General features: G+C 37.3%; 1 protein-coding gene across 2 annotated transcripts in view; it reads right to left on the bottom strand.

Annotated features, from left to right (window-relative positions):
* VWA8 (von Willebrand factor A domain containing 8) overlaps positions 1 to 20,450 on the bottom strand; it is a 194,707-nt gene that overhangs the window by 87,395 nt on the left and 86,862 nt on the right. For both annotated transcript variants that reach the window (XM_065630544.1, XM_065630535.1), the window contains exons 21-25: positions 17,216 to 17,292; positions 6,591 to 6,666; positions 5,800 to 5,935; positions 4,415 to 4,534; positions 2,298 to 2,503 (exon numbers count right to left, since the gene is read on the bottom strand). In XM_065630544.1, coding sequence (XP_065486616.1) covers positions 2,298 to 2,503; positions 4,415 to 4,534; positions 5,800 to 5,935; positions 6,591 to 6,666; positions 17,216 to 17,292 — 615 coding nt within the window. The remainder of the gene's footprint in view (positions 1 to 2,297; positions 2,504 to 4,414; positions 4,535 to 5,799; positions 5,936 to 6,590; positions 6,667 to 17,215; positions 17,293 to 20,450) is intronic.

Genomic DNA, 20,450 nt, shown 5'->3' on the forward strand with positions numbered 1-20,450 from the left:
GTTCCCTATTCGCATAATGTTTATAGGAAGACACCCTTGTAACTACACTGTAGATGCAGCCCTATATGTTGAAGACCACAATTAATCAGATTGCAGATATTAGCTTAATAATATGTTGATGCCAAAGTAACCACAATATTCTTTTAACTGACTGGCCTTGATGCTCAGATGCTCAGATAACAGTAATCAACAGCAATTTTTTCATCCAAAACATCTAACCCATTTTTGCAGTAGAAGAAAAATTCCAAAATTATGTGAAAGAAATCAACACAATAGTACAAAGAGAGTGGGGCTGTGGAACTGCTGTAAGGGAAATTGTTTAACAACATGACTAACTTCCCTCCTTCCTTCCTAAGGACCAGCAATTTTCTTGACTCATTTCCCTCCTTCCTCTTTCTTCTCTACCTGAAGACCTAAAAAGCTTCTTACTTTGGAATAACCATTATGTTTATACTCATTGTTTACATTTGGCTACTCCCAGCCTTTTTATTATTCAGATTGAAAAACAAGTTACAGTAAACAAAATGTTGTATCCTTTCAAAGAAGCCAGGATCTTGAAAACAAATGCTACAGAAGAAATCAAAGCTGCATGTTGGAGATTTATTTGGACTTGACTTTGAAAGAGGTGAAAACCGGCAGACAGGAAACTTCCCCGCTGATCTGTGCCCAACACCCAGGTAGCAGTGACCACACTCATCTGGTTAAGGGAAGGAGACACAAGCAGAGTAAGTGCCTTTAAAACCATGAGCAATGTAACTCTTCCAATCTTCAATTAGATGCTGTTTACACTCAAAAAAAAAAGAGTCCGCATGTTTCTGCACCAGTGCATGACAGAAAACAGGGCAACTTCAGACTACTTGGAGGCAGATGATGAAGGAAAGAACCTCCACAGGAAGGTAGGAACAGCCAGAGAGTATGAAGACGGGGAGGAATTCATTCAACGAGAGCCCTAAACCACCAGCTTTTCAGCAGCATAGCAGCTGTTCCTCAGGTCTGTAATTCTTCCACTTGCATTTCAAATGTAACTCTGTGTTTAAAGACATCGGTGACATAATCAACATGGTCTATGTTCTATCAGTTTGGTAAGCAAATACCTATTAACTGGTAATGGATCCTAATAAACTACTCTGCTTACATGTTTGTTTGGATGGACTCCTCAGCTTTCAGGTCTTGATTCTGTTAACCCTTAGTACAAACTTATAAAGATATCATTATTTTTTCTTTATATTATTATCATAGCACAAATTTACTTTGCCTCAGGACCTCATTGCACCCCAGAGACCACAGAGGACAAAAATCTATTCTCCCCAGAAATCTAGATGAAGATTTTTAAAAGCAGTAATTCTAAGGTGCAGGATCTAAATGTCTGTGTATATGGATGAATGTACGTGAGCATGTTTATGAGCACAAACACAAAACCATCATGCAATACTGTTATACCAGGCAGAGTTAAACATGGGAATAGTAGGCCAAAGAATTTGAGAAATTATATTGTGATAATTACAGTAATATTTACACTAATCTTTTTTCTCAATCTAGGATTCAGTAATTCAAGAAATAGCCTATAAATTGAACAAATTACTGATTTCATTATTATAAACAGAACAAAATAAAAGTACTGCCATTCAAAGAGTATTAAGATACTTTAAATTTCAAATACTTCAGACAAAAAGTATCCTCAATTTATAAAGACAGAAGTCAGGCTCTACTGTTGTCTTAAAAAAAAAATCATAATTAAATCAGAATTCATGACTTGACAGTTAAAATGTGTGTAGGAAGCAATCATGGATCCTAGGTACCTGCTTGGTAAGTTGTTCTCCATCTAACATTTTCACCCGAAAAATTCCACCTGTGATGTATTACCATTTTGCAGCAGGGACTTGTTTTGCCCCGGTAAATGATTAAAGCTAAAAATTTTATAGCAACGTAAAGCAAACAGTTGCATTGTCCTGGAAGTATTGTATGCTGAATATACAATTTTGTAATGTAGGCTAGTATGAACATTGCATACTGTATTCACAGTATGAATGTGGTATTTTCTCTCATAATAGAAAAACAGACACTCGAGGTATTTTTATATCTATAAATAAACACAGAGAAAATATATCTGCCTCTGTACATCTGCAATCCTTACCCTCAGACTATCTGAATATGATGATTCCTTCAAAATGTAAAACTTTTCATAAGAATGAAATAAAAATGCACAAACAATGGCAGCACCTTTTTCTAAAAGCTTCACACATTAAAAAATTAGTAGTGATGAACTCAAGTTTTCAATGAAATCTGATGTGCTGTACCTGTAAATGTTTTACAATGTTCACAACTTCTCTGGTTGAATAGGGGTAGTTAATAATTCCTTGGTCAGCTAAGCTCCTGAGTTCTCCAAAAGCAGCCACCAGTTTCTGAAGAATCGGCTCAGGAACATCAGGACCATATTGTCTAAGCATAGCCAATTCAGACTGTGGTTTGGGATTGTCAACAGCGTGGCAACTAAAAATGTCCCCTAAAAAGAAAAAAAAGTATACGGTTAAGTAATTCATAAAGAGAGAGCATCACAACAGTCCCTTTAAGTTTCATAAAGCACCTTAAATGGAAAAGCAATAGCTCAAGAGGATGCTGCGTACCTGCTTGTTAAAACAAACAAGGCAAAGACTACTTTGAAAAATGTGAAGGAAAAGCTTGCTATGAAGAACATTAAGGTTCCCAGAAACATGGAGATCTCTCATGTCATTTTAATGAAGGTGATCACAAGGGAGAAATTAATTTTAAGAAGAAACACAAGTCAACTGAAGCAGAAAAAAAAAAAAGAAAAAGAAAAGAAACAAAGAAAGAATAACAGGTTTGAATGGGACCAATTTGTGAACACCTTCAACACACCACTGGATGCAGGGAAATTTTGATATGCAGGAATGCCCTAATGCAAACCCGGTTGAGAAGTCTACAGGAAATACTGCATTTATCTTTTCTCTCTGCCCATCTTGAAGTACAGTAAGAAATGTGGCAAGATATTCTTTCCATATATTTGTATTATATTGGTCCCAATCATAACCTATAAAATTGAGTTTATTCATAAAGAGTCCTTTAAGAGTTGTACAAAACTTTGCAGAAGCATCATCAGATCCTACTGAAAAAGGACTTGGATTAAAAGCAGAAGAGCCCCTATGCTTGAAAAACAAAACCAACGAAGAACTTCAAAGCCTCAACCAAGCCTCTGCCACGTGGGCCACAAGCAATAATGCTTGGATGATTGACTTTGTTAAAAGGTCCATGTGAGGAGGGAAATGAGGTCATGAAAAAGAAACAGGCTATACTAAAACATTTTGGGGCAACATAGCTGGGTGAAATTCAGACCAATGGGTCTCTGACATGGAATGCCCATTCCATGGGAACTACATCTTAAAAATAAAAGGTTACCATGCAGTATGGAATTGGGTTTGCTCTTGTTTTTCAAGTACATTATTATTTCTTGTAAAATAAGCATTACAGCCAAAGCCAACAGATAAAGACACACAAATTAGGGCACCAGCATAAGTGGCTATGCTAATGTAGACAACACAGTCGGTGGAGTCTGGAGGGCCCTTCAGCTGGTACCGCAGGTGTAACACTGCCAAAGCCTTGCCCGAGGCCCACTGGACTATGCATGTCGATGCACACTTCATCACTCGCCCTTATGCAACACAAATTCTTTCTTCTGTTGTGAGATGAAGCTGTGGGAAATCTTTGCTGACACACAGGATTTTTAAGACCTACCAGGAGCTTTTTGAAATGAGGCTGCTGTTGATGCGAAAAACTTTGACGCAAAAAACTTTGATGCAAAATTTGGACAGCCTTACGTGAAACCGGGACAAATTCAGTATCTTGTCAAATACCTATATTTTAATAAGGTCTATCACACACAGCCATGTGCATGGAGAGGCTAATGAGGATTTAAAAGCAGGTAGCACCAAAGACGACATTAGCCTCCTCTGCTGAGAGGAGAGAAAAGAACCACCCATGAAGCCCCCATTGTTTGATATGGAGAATAAAAATGGTGAACAATTGTGTTAACCATTCATGTCAAGAATCAAGTTGCTTACAGCTGGTTTTGCTATATTTGTACACAATATACGCTCATTAATAACGATTTATTGTATCCTTGTCTATCTGCTGTCTTTGGACAGATCCCATAAAATAAATTAGTTGTGACACAGATGACCACATACAGCTGTTCTCTTCAGGGCAAGTTCAGGCACTTTTAGTAAGACACCTAAATTTACACGTTGGTCTTCAAGCTGAATCTCACCGTGAGTGTCTTATGTGAAACCAAATATCAATATGTAGAAGGATCTCTTTTTCCCATGAAATATAATGAATAAAGACAGTCATTCTATTAATCAATTCTATTCAAGATCACCACTTAATATAAATCACTTACCTAATGTGCCAAAAAAGTCATTACCCAAGAAAGGAAATCCAGGTCTATTCGCTAGAACTATCATCCTAAAATCAGGATGAATAACTATTGTATTTTCCCTTCCTTCTACATGAGCATCATCTGGAAAAGAAATAAGATTTACATTACATATTTAAGCTTTGCAATTGTGAATGAATTAAACAAACATAATTAGATTAGAAGAATTCTTAGAATTAGAAGAACAGTTACAAAAGAAGGCTCAATAGCTTCTTAGCATGTCATTCCACTATAGTGTTCTAGGTTTCATTTTACAGTTGCGTAATTTTTTTTCCTGAAAATTTAACCAAAGTGTTTCATCTAAAAAATAAAAATGCATCCACTGTTCTTGCGGTGGGGACTAACTTTCCTGTTTATACTTAATTTCAGCAAAATGCCGAAGCCAATGGCGAATAACATGTGTTTTTATACAGGTCTGATATTATCTGCTTTGGGAACAGAGGACTGAAATTCCTCCTGGTTATTACAAAAATCCATGAGAAGTCAGAGAGGCATGATTTCACACGTGTGAAGGCCCTGTTTCTCTAAAATGAGTCACACTGACCCCACTTGCTCCTTTGCAGCATGTTTCCAGTGGCACATGGTGTTTGGGAATCCTGTTATCTCCTCTAAGAAACTACAGTAAGAATTGAGACTGGTTAGTAAGATATTTAAAAAAATGCCCACCTACACTTTATAATGACAAGCAAAAGATAAGTGTTGTGCCATGCAGGTGAATAATTGCTCCACTCATACTTACATGTTGTTCCCAATACAGTTAAAAAGCAACTAATTATGTAAAATACAGTGTCTACTAACATTAAGAGGGCATTTCAAACATGGTTTTCCTTTGAAAAATAATTAAAAATATTTAGTTCCTGCAATTCACATGAATTAAATTCCATTAAATCACAAAATACTCTCATCCTGCAGGATATATTTAAATAATACAAGCATATGAAATATTTGGTTAGATGAAAACCTTAACAATTCAACCTTAGATATACTCCTATCTTCAGTTACAGATCTGATCAAATTCTGCCCCAGCTATCCAGATGGGCAAAACGAAGATCATAATTTGGTGAACTAGAACTTTGTTTCTTATGGTGAATGACAAGCAGAAAGGTCAACTTACAATTTTTTAAATTTAATATATTTTTTTTCAGCAAAATTATTGAGAACGCTCATTTAGGAAAACTTTGGAAAAGTAGCAAAGAAAATTACTGTTAATTCTTTAAATGCTAACATTTTAGCATAACGTATGTTTTCCATTCAGAGTCTTTTGGGTCTCTACTTAGTAATGTAATTGCTGAAAACCAGCAACATGTTACATCTTACTGCAAATGAGCGAATTGCTTTCATCTACTTACTGGCAACAATTCGCCTTCCATCTGACAAAACCATTTCCCCACTTTCTACTAATGTTTTTAAGATGCAGGTGACATTTGTTGGTGCTTTGTCTGCCTCATCAATTACCAAAATATGGCCAAGCTTCACCGCTTTTACCTAAAAGAGAAAAGAATCAAATCATCACAACCCCCTCAAAAATAACTGCAAGAAACTGCATTACTGATGTCTCAGTAGTGGTGACACCTCAGTGGCACTGAAACAAGAACAGGGATAAGCTATAACCAAAGTGTAGCAGAGAAGAGGAAGAAGGGAGATGATAAAGGTGGGTGTTTCTGGTTTTTTGGGATAGAGACGGAAAGGACTGTGCTAGAGAGGGAGCTGAGGAGCCCGACAGAGCGAAGCGGAGTGCTGACAGAGACATGCAAAAGCAGTTTCCATCTACACTGTCAACGTGAAGCTGAAAGAACTAAAAAACGGCTGGAAGAGCTGTTTGCAGTTCAACTTAGCACGTAGGTTTGAGATACCACTCGAAATACCACTGTATTGGTTAGAATATGTCAGGTATACACAAACTAAATTATTTTCCATGCTCATTTTATGCATTTAGATTCCCCACACTACCACCTTATTCGGCATTTAGCACAGCAAACATGACAAATGTGACCAAAGTAAAAGTTAATGAAATGTTACCACACTCAATGACCATCCCACGAAAGTAATCAAATCACAAAAAAATTTCTCATAGCATGTTTAACTGCTTGTTTCAAATGAAAATCATTTTCAGAGATACAATCCAAATGTTACTACTGACCAGTGGTGAATCTTCATATATGATAAGACCGTCTTTAACAGAAGGCTGCAGGGTAAGGCTTTGTACAGTGGTATCCCTGAAACATGGAAAACCAGACAGTATTAATTAAAAATACACAGGAATTTTAGTTACAATAAAATGCAAACAAATAAACGAAAAGCTGAAGACTCTTTTTCTAAAAGGAAAAAATATCTATTATTTTTATAATTCTTGAAGAATTTGAACTGAGAAATACACTGTGCCAGCTTGGCAGTCAAAGGTGAGTATCCCTGTCTCTGTCAGGGCTTTCACAGTAGTTCTGAATTTCTCATAAACCCTGGAAATGAAATCACGGAAAAGCAAATCTGTATCTTTTGCATGTAGGCATACAACTACCGTTACTACTATTTCTAGACAAGCATGCTTGAACTGTCATTTACATGACAAACATGGAAATTTCCCCAGAACCAAACAGGAATTTGCAATATCATAGTCAAATCATCAATGTTTTAATTGCTCTTCTGCACGTATCACCAAGAAAAACTAAAAAGACTAAAAATACTCCTGTGGAATTCTAAAAATCAATTATTTTTAGTTCTATCTAAATGATACCAGATGGCATAATTTTCACTAGTACTTGCTACATTTTATATCATGAATCGTGTAAGCTCTTAGATGGGACAGAGGCTTTTAATAGCATAGTTTTTCTTTTTGAAATTCTGTGTGTTTTAATTGCTCAAATGATTTTTTCATTCAAATTTAAAATAGTGCAATTAAAATCAGTAATGAGAATATTCCTTAATCTTTATCAGTATCATCTACATCATCACCACCAAATGTAGATAAATGAAAAGCAGCAGCAAATTCAGACAGGTTGAGCAACAGACATCAGCACAGTGGATGTACCTATATACATCATGTCCTTAACCTAGAGAATATCCCTCCTGATTCTATGACGTACCTGTCATAACCTTTGTCCAGGTCTGTAAAACCAACCCCATTTACCTTGGGGTTCAGAGGGATCAGTGAGCTAAGGAATAATTCAGAGGTGGGTGATGACAGAAGGTCCCACAATTCCCAGAGTTTCATGGGCACTAATATGCAATTCAACCTCTGGGCAAGCAGGCCATGTCATCCCTTTCCTCCCATATTTCTGAATTTGGATTAGTCTGCGTCAACAGAACGATGGACTTATCCACGTGACAAAACCCATCAAGAGAGTCCCGTTACGCTGCTTGAGATCCACGTGCTGGTCGATGGGGCAGGCAGGAAACCTTTGCGCTGCATGGGAGATGTGAGGCAACAAAAACCTCTTACCTTTCACAGCTGCACCGTATAACAAAACTGTTTGCTTAAGCTAAGCTGACTCACTGTTCCAAATATCCACCTGAGTTCTATTTTTAATTTTGTAACCTCTTATAAAAAAACCCAATAATATTCTGATAAGCTCCATGGGTACAGGAAAGCAAACACAGTCCTGTTTGCAGCAAGCGATTAAACGGCTGGCTTCTCATTGCAGTTTAAACTGAGGGCACAACATGCACTCTGCCTTTATCTGCAACTACTGTCGGCAGGATTTCTGTCCCTAATAACTAATAATTTATTGTTTAACTTTAAACTCGCGATTGATTTATTCCAGCATTTCCCATGCACGGGAATAAAGCACAGGGTGGGAAGGGAGATTTTTAATGTTTAGCTAATTCTTCTGAGCTTTAATCCAGGAGGGGAGAGGTAACAAAGCTGGGGCCACCTTCACTTCATTTAACCCCATCAAATACAGCCTGTCACAAGCAGCAACGTTCCCCAAAATAGTTATATTCATATTGCATTCACTCGCAACATATGCTTTCTAAACCACTAAAATAAGCAGTAGCATTAATCCATTATCTTAGAGATCCCACCATTGCCATAAAAACAATGCTTGTCTTGTCACCCTGCTTGCCCACCCATCTCTGGGGAAAGAAATCAACAACGGATCCAAAAATAACAATAAAAGAATGACTTTTATTTCTTCAACACAGATTATTTAGGGACTAAATTTTCAGAGTGTATGTATCAGCCTACCTCCATCACCTGTTATTTCTGCCTCAAGCCTATACAGTCGCAGATGCAGAAGAATTTTAAAATGTGTAAACCAACCCCTAGGGTATGAGAAGGCACAGTCGCAGGTTACTAATTAGCCAGAAATAATTCATGAAAAATGTTCTAAGGAATTAATCCAAGGAGAAGAAGGGAAGAATTTGTCAAACCTAAACTGTAATCGCTTTAAAGTAACAGAAACGTGAGAGAATGGGAGGTTCTAAGGAAAGTGTAAGCCAATAATAAGGTGAAGGAAGCTGAAGCACTACAGAATGCTTTGCAGATCATAAATTTGCACTCAGCAGCCAATGCATGAAAAAATAAAGTGAAGAGAGCATGGCAGGAAAGGAAGGTCTCTAGCGGTGGTGTGGATGGGCACAGGTGGCAATGGAAGGAAAGACATGAATGTCAAATGTCATTTTACTGTAACATAAAATTGTTTATTTTATTTTTGTTGAGCTAATTAGCCCTCTGGCTCTGCAGAGATCACTCACAAGCCTCTGATATGGAATACTAACTTGTGCTTAGTGACACCAGCAGCCCACAGAAATCCTGGATTGTTCTTATTCTTCAGGGAAGACAGAAGTGACAGTATCTTTGCGAGAAGTAAACACTGGGAGAGTTTACGGTTTACTTCACTGAGGAGTTTATAGTTTACTTAAGCGCTAGTACGAAAGTTGCATGAATAAAAAAAAAGTAGAAGAAATCAAAATGAAAGAATAATTGACATCCTAAATCTAGCTTCTGATTTTTTTCTTGTTTTATCTGTGGCTCCCTCTTTTCTTCTACCTTGCTGTTATTGAGCCTTAATATTTTAAGGAAATATTTCAGGGGATTTGCAATGTATTATAGAAGCTAAATATACAGTCAAATATTAATTCCATTGGCTCGATAATGTAAGTGAATGCAAAACTCCTGTAATTGCTTAGGCTATTACATTCAGCCATGTATATAAAAATGATCTTGCCAGGGTAAGTAAAGATAAATGTTATTTTCCTTTCAGAATCATAAGCTATGCAATTAGATGTCATTAATTTCTGTTCTTCAGAAACCTAACATGAGTATAATAAAAATACGCTAAGTCTGAAATATTTCTGAACAATACAGTATGCAGATTTTCCTAAGTGTAAAATATGTCTGGCACTCAAAACATTAGACTGTAGAATTTCACTCCCACAGGAAAGGAACTAAAAATTGTAATTCGAGTTCACTTATTAATATTAGCATCTCAATATCAACTAGGCTCTATCAAAGACAGGAATATCAAAATCTCCTAATTTCAGTACATTTGGCGCCCAAGATGAAAATAGTTCTGACATAAAGAAGCAAGACTATGGGAATGTAGAAGCAAGTGAGAAAAATCGTCTGACATACTGTCATCCTACTCAACTGAACTGATTCATCTTCTCCTGATCACAAAAGAAAAATATGAAAAGCTCGCTAATATCTTTCCTAAGAATGTATTTTTATTTTTATTGAGTAAGCTGTCCTCACAAGCTCTCTATTAAAAAAAAAAAAAAAATCTGCTACTGAAACTCAGCAACTCTTCTGACAGTACCACTCAATTCTTAGTAGGACTTCTGAGAATTATTTTGATGGTTTTCGTTTATTAGCTCACATCACTGCCTTTTATTTATTTTTTGCTACTGGTGCATTATTTACCCTGAAGGCAGCATTTTCTGAGGTCTAAAGACTTACTTGAACATAGAAGTCGGTGACAGTTGCTATTTCTTTGACAGTAATGCCTTCTTTCCAGGGAAGAACCATCAGATGCGTGGGAAGAAACTTCCATCAACCACAGAGACTGTTCAGTCCATTCTGCCTCTGCCAATTTTCAAGATTTATCCGAATTCTATTAAACAATTGAATTTTAAAAATTACTCCAAAAATAAAGGAGAAGAAATGCACCCAATAGCTATTTTACTGTTTAGAGTAGAATTCTCCTTTATACAAATCCAGTGAGTTCAGCATTTCTTACTCCATTAATTGGAGACACAAACTTTCTCCCAGGCTCTTTTCAAATGAAAATTTGGAGTTGTTTGGAAGAGCTGAATACCTCTATTGACAGACTTTGAAACAGGGCAGGATGGGAGGCAAAGATGGAAAGAAAGTAAATCTCCAAGCACTCTGGATTATCCCATGTTGAGACACAGAGGCTGAAACTTGCCAGAAGGAAAAATTAAGGAACGAAGGAGAAAGATGTTCTTCTCCTGAAATTTGTGTTAGTTCACTTGGAGGACTATCTGGCTGCAAGATGCTTTTTTAGAGAAATGAAATCAATGTATGAAAGCCTTCATTACAAATGTTAATGCCGTCTACATGACACATCAGCAAATATTCCTTGTATGTTTTGAAACTTTCTTCCCCAGAACATTGAAATGTAAACACCAAACCAGAATTTGATTCACTTTATAATTTACTCATTGTCATCTGACTCAAGAAAACGAAAAGGTATTCCACTGCTGTACTTTAAGGCTTGAGTCCTCAGGAAAGCTTTTGTTGAAACACAGGACATGGTGTCAGGACCTCAGTTAACATTACAAACATCCATATTCACTGGAATTACTCCAGCTTGACAAGTGCTAAAGAATATTGTCCTGGCTTTTCTATGCACTTACACTAAGGCTGAAAGCATGAGAGAGTATCTATGGAAGGTAACCTTGTGTTTTAAGGGTTGGTACTCACGGTAACAAGCTTAGATAAACCAGATTTATGATTGGCTTTCCTTGTATTCTCCAAATGGAACTTTACGGTACTTGAAAAGACAAACCACACACAGAATATACGCTCTAATAGTCGTTCTTCGTTTCTGTGAGATATCTATCTAAACACCTACATCTTGTCAATTACATTTCAATCAGACATGAAATACCCATCTGCTGTGACCTAATTTTAAGAGCATTTGAAAAATAATCAGGCCGAGGGCCATCTGAAACTGTTAATTGTTTAGCTAATCCCCTCACGGATTATCCTGATGAAGAGTAGGCGATCTTAACACAAGGAAAGAATCTGCATGACTTTGACATTTACAAATTAATTTCTTTAGCCAACCTACCATACAGCCATTGCACTACATGAGCTGACCACTATGTTTAGGAAATTCTGAAATATCTGAAAAGCCAACCAGCTGCCTCACTTCTCTGTTAAAATGACACTGAAAAGCCTTTTTGACTTATCGATATGCACTGATCATTAAATTCCCATTTTTTTTCAGCTAGGCCATTATAGCTACTCAGCAGGACACATATTTGTTTAAAATCCAAGAAATTATTTGGAGTATAAAGGTATTCATTACTCAGTATGACTGCAGGTTGCAGAACAAAAGCCAAAGGGAATTACATGTTTGATTCAGGTTGTATGCTTAAATCAAGTTACAGAATTACTTATGCGTGATCCATCTTTCATGAAAAATCTATAAATGAAGAAACATGACACCTCCCAGCTCCCCTTATTGTGTATAATAATACATTTCACTGAGTAAACAGTGAGAAGCTGCTACTACAGCCTTAAAGGAAAATGAAACATGAGGGTCTTCCAACCTGAGCTATTTCTCCATAACAGCTGGACAGCAGGACATTCGAGCTGAATTCAATTCCTACAAAAGGACAACTGAAATACGTCTCTAACAGCTGGAATCTGACAATAGCAGAGCCAGTCAGCCAGCTTATGAAAAGCCAGCGTTGGAAACAGAGACCATCAGCTTGCATGAACTCTCAGAAGCTTTGCAGGGTAGCTCTGTATTGACCGAAAATGTATTTAAGAAAAGGGGAAAAAAATAACAGCGAGAGTAAAAAACCATAAAGATACCTATTATACGCTAGCAAATACATTCAGTGCTTCACAGCGTAAGTCTTCGTAACAAAAATATGTCGTCTTATTATTTATTCCCAAACCTGAGCTGCAGAAGAATAAAGTCCACACTATAAGGTTACAGTTTACAACATTAAAAGAAAATGCTCTAGATTTAGACATTCATGACTCAGAAATCATGAGGAAAAATTATCTAGCCTTTTTTGGGGCCTGCTGACATACAAATATACACAGATGTCTTCACTGTGGTCAGTGGATTTCTCTAATAAACTGGTGCAGCTGAAGAGCACTGGCTTCAAAACCAGTCCGCTACGGACGCAGCTTTTCTGGGTTGTTAATTTTTAAAAGAGATCTGCAGAGCTGTATCAGCATTTAAATTGCTTTACACAGTCCTATCTTCTTTCAAGAGAAGATAACCAAAAGCAATTCCGAGAACAAGGACACTATAATTCTACAGTATCGGGTGTCCATCTGTGTCTTGGGCGAAGAAGTTATTCCTTCTGAAACAAGTTTTTTAATTGGAGTTTAAAAAAAATTGGAAGTCAATGAAGCTGAAAGGTTAGTTTTAAATGATCTCAATAGGTGAAACGGATAATTAGATTTTATAGCGATTACCTGTGCTAAAAGAGGGAAAGAAAATTAACATCTAAAGATTAATGGACAGTTTGTAGTAGGTATTGCTTGTAGGAACACCATAAGCTCATTTTCCTACCCCAACCCTCTCCATTAATTTGATTGTTAAAGATCGCAGCAAAATTACATTTATTCTGAAAAGGATAACATATGTAAACTCGGTTAATTTTTGGAAGAAAAGATCATCAGATTACTGTAATTTATTAGGGAACTAGAAAAGGCACAACACAAAATGTAGTAGATTTTTAAAATGAACCCTGTATCACATAAACATAGTAACTTCGACAGGAAGATGCAATATCATAAGTAAATTCTTTGTAAGGAAATGTCACATTAGGAAAACCAGAATAAGGTAGCGTAATATCTTCTAAAATGACAATAAGATTATCAGATAATAAAAATACTTTCTATATCAGTTAATATTTTGCTGACACTGGTAAAACATCAAATGTACAACAAAACCAAATTGCTTTAGCATACATGTTAACACCCAGAAAAGCAGAAAACAAGTTATCAACTTGTAAGAAAAGATATCACACAGAGAACTAAGGCTTAATACGGCTAATTTAAAGTCACAAACCCTCAGGTAAGAACTACATTTTCTAATAGATTAATTTAAAAGCAAAAGAAAAAGTAAACTTCCTACATTCTGTATTTTTCTGAAAAAGCGTTAAACCACATTTATAAACAGCTTCAACTTTTTAGACATTACAGAGATCACTACTCATACACCACAAAAACATGCCCTCTTGTTTGGCACATGACTTTATGAAGACTTGTATTCTTTTTTTGGACAATAAACTTTCTAATTTCCCAGAAGAATGTTTTCTTGATACACAGAAAGAGAACACTTGAACAGAACTAATTGTTTCACATCTTCTGCAGATTCACTGAAGCTCCGAGCAGCAGAAAATCCATTCATAAGCCACCAATAAATTATTGATGTAGCTTACACTGCAGTCTGCTCATCAAAAGCTTCTATTTCTATAAGCAATGGTGATGTTCTTACACAACTAAATAATCACAGATGTACATAATGAAGACGCCAGAGTTGAGCTTGACTAGTTTTACTTATCGTGGCTTCAGTGGCCACCGGAGTGGGGTGAGATATTCTTCTATAAAAGGCACATACATCAATTACATTGCATAACAAAATGTACTACACTACACTGTGGTGTATTTCCCCCTTATCTACCTCCCAAGCTGTTGGAAGTAAACATTTCTGGAATATCTTAATAATTCTGGCACTTTAATATCGTTAAAAAAATGTTGAAAAATGGCAAGTAGATTCATAAATCAGAATACTTCAGAAATTCGGTCTAATTATTTTTGTCTATTACTTATTCACTACTTTTATTTATTACACGACACTACATTTCAATAAATATCTTCATTATATTAATTTTAAAGCTCTACAGTTTTATAATTTTAAAGCTTTACAGTTTTCTCCACTCTAGCAGTGTCTCCTCTGGCTACATCTTAATTATAGCCACCAACAAGGACACTTTATAGCTAAGGACATATCTTTCTACTCCAGAAGAGATACTATTCAGTTGCAACACCCATTCAGTATTGGCATTATTATACATACATACATATTACCTCTTTTATAGCTAATTATATGAAGTAACAGTCACTATGGGCAAAATCAAGAACTCTACAGAATCATAGAATAGTTTGAGTTGGAAGGGACCTTCAAAGCTCATCTAGTCTAACCCCCTGCAATGAGCAGGGACATCTTCACCTAGATCAGGTTGCTCAGAGCCCCGTCCAGCCCGGCCTGGAATGTCTCCAGGGATGGGGCATCCACCACCTCTCTGGGCAACCTGGGCCAGTGTTTTATCACCCTCATTGTAAAAAGTTTCTCCCTCATGTCCAGCCTGAACCTCCCCTCCTTTAGTTTAAAACCCCTTGTCCTGTTTTAACAAGCCCTGCTAAAAAGTCTGTCCCCAAAACATCTTCCTACAGATTGGCCACCTCACTAGAAACTCAGCGCCTCAGGACATGCAGCTGACAAGTGCACACTCATTTTCAGAGACACTAGTTGAAGCGGAACTACAGTGTCTGCAACCTGAATTCCAAGGACTAATGAGGTTCCATCTGTCAGACATGTTTCTGAAAGGGCAGGGAACGTCCACCTTCATCTGACACTGAATCGCCTCCACATGTTCCATGAAGAAAGCAGTAGAATTATTTCTTCCCCTTACAAAGTAGTCAACTAAAACGCATGCTTTGAGTATTCAGTGCTCTAGATTCATAATCCAGGTCTATAAGCACCATTAAAAGTATGATATCTAGAATTCTCTCCTGGGAGCATGGTTAACGCTGTTGACAGTAGCTAGCTTCAAAATATGCAGAAACACCCAGGGCTATTGAGAATGAAGTGCACATTCTAGCATATTTTCCAATAAAATACTTTTACACTATAAGCCACTGACTGCATTTCTCCCCACAAAATATATAAAGCTTAGTAGTGAACTGGTTTCTTGTAAACTTACTCTTATTTTGTTTTGCAATCCAAAAGCGTGCACTAACAACATTGTAATCCTTGTTTAAAACACCCTACAAATTTTATCGACATGTTATATAGACTGGGCTCTTCACACCTCATTTCAAAATGCCATCCAGGATTTAGAAATTTCTTCATTTTCTATATTCAGGAATTGTTTTTGTAGAACTTCATAGGACTACTCAGCATTTTCTACTCAAATCTTTCTCTAGAAGCATGTAACTATGAACAGTACTTTACAGAGCCTATAGAAGTTTTTGACTAGGCAAAAAAGGCACTTTTTTTTTTCTTAGAGATGCAACAACTAGCATGTACATTCTACATATTGATCATCAACCCAAACATCTTGTGTACACAATGTTCTCCTGAGCTACCTGAATTTATGTTAAAGTACTGTTCTGTCTGACCACACCTCATTAAAGAACAATTTTTCAATAAAACACACACTCTGAATGACAGAAACACTGGAGTATTTTGTGAAATAATTGGGATTTGTAAAAATGATAGTGTGTGTTATCCAGAAGGAGAGGGTGGCTGCTCCAAGCAGAGAAGACAGCAGGAAAGTTAACACAAAGCTGAAACTAGCAGGTCACAAAAGTGTTCTTTAGGGAAGATGTGATGGAAGTATAGGAGAGGAAAAGTTCAAAAGAAAACAGCAACAGAAAAGTGATGAGCTAGAGCTGTCCAAGTATCAGGAATAAAAGGACAAGACATTTGAAGACAAAAAGCTGGGAAAGTATTACAGAGACTGTGCTGTTAAAGGGAAAAATGTCAAAGTGTACATTTTTATTAGCACTATTTAAAAAACAGTGATTATGGAAAGAGATAGGATAATGAAGCTGGGAAGCTGAAGGCAGAGAGGTTAGGAATGAAGCTGAAAAAGGATGAGGTTTAATTGAAACTGATGTTTCTAGACATTTTCAGTCTTTATTTCAATTTATTGATTTAAAGTTCATGTCATAAAGAACCAGGCAGACAATTCTATATTACTTCAGCTTTTGAATTGTTTTCAATTGGTATGTTGTCTTGAAGTCCATTTCTTAGCTTGCACATCAAAAAGATTCTAATTTCTAACAGAATTTTGTTTATGGGGAAGAAATACATGTGCTTAGCAGAAGTGCCAAAGAAAAAAACAACAAAAAAAAAGCCAAAATAACCCCAAAACAACACTAACAAAACACCAAAATCTAAACAAAGAAGCAAACCCCAGAAGCCTTTACTACGTAAAATGTTTCTTTTCTAATAGTGATATACTTAAATAAGTACCTTAGAACTTTTTCCCTCACATGGTACCTCATGATTAGGGAAATCTCTCCAGAAATTACGCCAAAACATTACTCTCTTCCTGAGCGTGGTTTAATATCAGTATGGTTTGACTTCTGCTTCCTCTTATGTTAAGCAATGTGGTTGCATTAGACTCTTGTGCTACCTCCTCAACCTGTCAGCTTATTGCCTCTGCCTATAGAATGGATACATTCCTGTGGTCTGTGTGCCACCTATCATGATAGGGTATTGATTCAAACAATAAGTACAAATTAAACTTCAGAAACATGAGTTTTAAAACATGGGAAATCAGATTATAAACACAAAATATAGAAATGTTACACATTCTTACCTATGCAGCTGTAAATACTCTCTGGGCCTGTTTAAAAGGTGAAGGAATCTGTCAACAATCTTGTTTTTCCCAACACCCTGCAGTAAATAAATATAATATTAAGACATAATATAGATGTACATATTTAAGAGTTACAAACAAAGAAATGACGACTTTCCAAAACTGTTAAAATACTCTCCATACTCCTTTATAGGCAAATACAATTTCAATCCACATTCAAGGAATTCCGAACACAATTTCATGTTATATACTTCATTGTACATATATATGTATATTTACAAAATACTTATCTGTCTTACTAGGAATAAACAGAAATAGGATTGCAGCCCTACAGTTACATCACGCATGCCAACACATCCTTTTAACTAACATGATTTTTTTCCAGCCCTTTTATTTCACAAAGGTGTTGTGAGGCTGTGCATGTTAGGAGGTTGGCTTGCACTTAATAGGAAAAGATAATTCTTGGTGGTCATAGGAAACATCCTGTAACTATCACGTGGAATTGGAGCATTGTCTTGGTAATATGTGCTAATCCCATTCCACTGGAGTTACCAAAAAAGGCCCGGATGGAATCAGAATTGGGTTGTAGATCAAAGTGACCTATCGCTCTCCTATTGCAAGATGTCTGCATTAATCAGTAGAGCTGTGCAGAATTATAACAGTGGATTTATGGAGTGAATCGGGTGTTGTTAACACCCCAGTTGGTCCTGTCCAAGCGGTACAGGAGTTCGTACCTCAGCCCAGGCCTAGACTGGTTCCACGAAAGGAATTAGCAGAGGGCATGAATTAGCTGTGCTGCTGGAGAACACCCTCCACTTCAGTCTCATCCTAAGAGAATCCAGGTCATGCGTCCCTTGACACGTATCAAACTCCAGTAAGGAGATACCCTTCAAAAGTGCGGTCCTGATCAGGTCTAAAATGCTAACATAGATGCAGACCAAGGTGACAGTTCAGATGCAGAAATTCATATCCCTCCTGCAAGGACACGGCTGCAGGCTTAGGAGCTCAGAATGACAGTGAGTTTGCGAAGGGTTGCAGAGGAAAAAGAATTAGTAGAAAGAAAAGTTAATTGTAACCCAGCCAAAAGCTGTTTGACATGACACCGTCCCTCTGCTGAGATTCTCACTGTCTGCAACAGCACATCTAGTAGTCCACATCAATGTAAAGTAAAGCAGATAAATATAACCACAGAAAGATTAAAGAGATTAGAGTAAACCAACTTGAGACTCGCTCATCTCTTTCACTTGGTGTTGAAACAGAATAGGAGCATTGAGAGCTGCAAGTTGTGACATTTACGACTGCAAGTTCTAGCTGAAAGATGGGAACTGCCAGCTGCAGAACTGCAAACTGTTTAAGCTTCTCAAAATGGAACCACATGCTCTCATCTGACTACATTTATGAGAACGGAGAATCGTACGCATATGGGTAGCAGTGGAAATCACGGAAGGAGAGTTCTCACCACGAGAGCAGAGGAAAAAATACCACAGAGCTGACAAAAATAGAACTACCTAGATTCTACTGCAGACTCAACTCCAACACAGGAAAGCCAACTCAAGTTAGTGCTCAGCCACACGCCTCCTCACGAACATTCTTCCATCTGCTTCTTCAAAAGAATCTACAGCTTTACACATAGATGTAGTAAGAAGCTGCAACACTCTTAATATCTATCACCAGTCATTTCTGAAAACTGTCACTGGAAACACAGTTCTCCATGGCTTTGAAACAGGAGATAAATTGTGCTAACAGATTCTTCTTAGAGAACATACCCATTTGGGAGGAAAGACGCAACTTCAGGAATTGCATCAGAAACATCAAAAGCAACCAGAAACAGGGTAAGAGTCCTCTAGTAGGACACACACACGGTTTTATTTCCATATATTTCCTAACCCTTGCAGTCAGATACTTGAAGTCATAAATTGGTGAATAAACAGGAATAGTCCTAAAGTCCAGCACAAAACACTCATGCTGAAAGCAGCTTCCTTTACTTTTCCTAAGAGAGCTAAAGATGACGGGGCCAATGTCAGCACGCAGTTTTCTGTGACAATCCTGAGGGGACTGCAGAGCCCTTTGTCTGCGGAGTGGGACTCCAGCCAGCTGTGGCAAGTACAAAGATGAAGAAACAGACCAACAGATTGAATCAATGTAAGACATACTTAATATCAAACACAATGGTTACTGTAATTAAAAAGGCTTTCATGTGCATTAACGGAAAGCCTGTGTAGGTTTTATGTTTATGATAGATGCTTAAAATTATGCCTGAAAAGAATATTTTACCAACTACAAAGTAACAGTGCTAGATGTCTTTTGCCCTCTCTCATTCCAATAGAAATATGACCAAACAGCTGGTTTTGCATATTTCTATCCATGCTGTTATCACCAAGGGTATTAAGAGGAGCACCTCTCACTTTTGAGAGAACGCTCAGAGGACACAAGCATGGTGGGGGACCACCATGGAGGAAGGGAGGCAGCACAGGTACCAAAGTCACGCACTGAAGTCACTGGAAGCTGTGCCACGGCCACCTCTCACCCTTTCTTCATTTGTATTCGTGCATCTCGCCAGGCTGTCCACCCATCTCTTTTTATTTCATTTTAAGCATACCTTGATTTCAGAACGTGATATGTTTTTTTAAAAGGTGCATGCAGTATTTAAAAGCCAAAAGGCATTCCCACCAGGTTTTAGCTATTATAAACACGTGAGCATTGCCCAACTTCTAGACTGAACTGCTTCAGAGAGTACATTATGTGCCTTCAGAGAGGCTGTGGTGTACCACATAAAATCCTTGGCTGGCAGCAGTAGCTGAAGCAAAGTTCAAGTCAAAGCTTTTTTATTCCATCCCTTCACATTCCTGCTTCGTGACAAGTTACCACTTCTCTTTGTCTCAGTTACTCCACTGAGAAGGAACGCTATAATAGAAAGGAAGAAACCAAAGCTATTCAGAAGGCTCTTTAGCACCATTAAAAAACTGAAAAAAAAAAGAGCTGGGATGAGTTCATTCCTTAAGTACTATTCATTCATGTAAGGCCAAAAAAAGTAGGTTTATCCCAAATTCACTTGACCTTCATGGGATAAAGAATATGCCTGCTAGTTATCTGCACATCGACAAGAAATGTCAAAAAAGCTGAAATGAGTTACTGGCACCTAAAAACCAAGAAATGACAAAAATGGCAACAAAGTCACCCTCCTTTCCCCTGAGTCTATACCCAGTGCCAAGGACCAAGCTGGATCTTCTGGACA

Source organism: Caloenas nicobarica, chromosome 1 (assembly GCF_036013445.1).
Source record: "Caloenas nicobarica isolate bCalNic1 chromosome 1, bCalNic1.hap1, whole genome shotgun sequence".
Taxonomy (NCBI): Eukaryota; Metazoa; Chordata; class Aves; order Columbiformes; family Columbidae; genus Caloenas; species Caloenas nicobarica.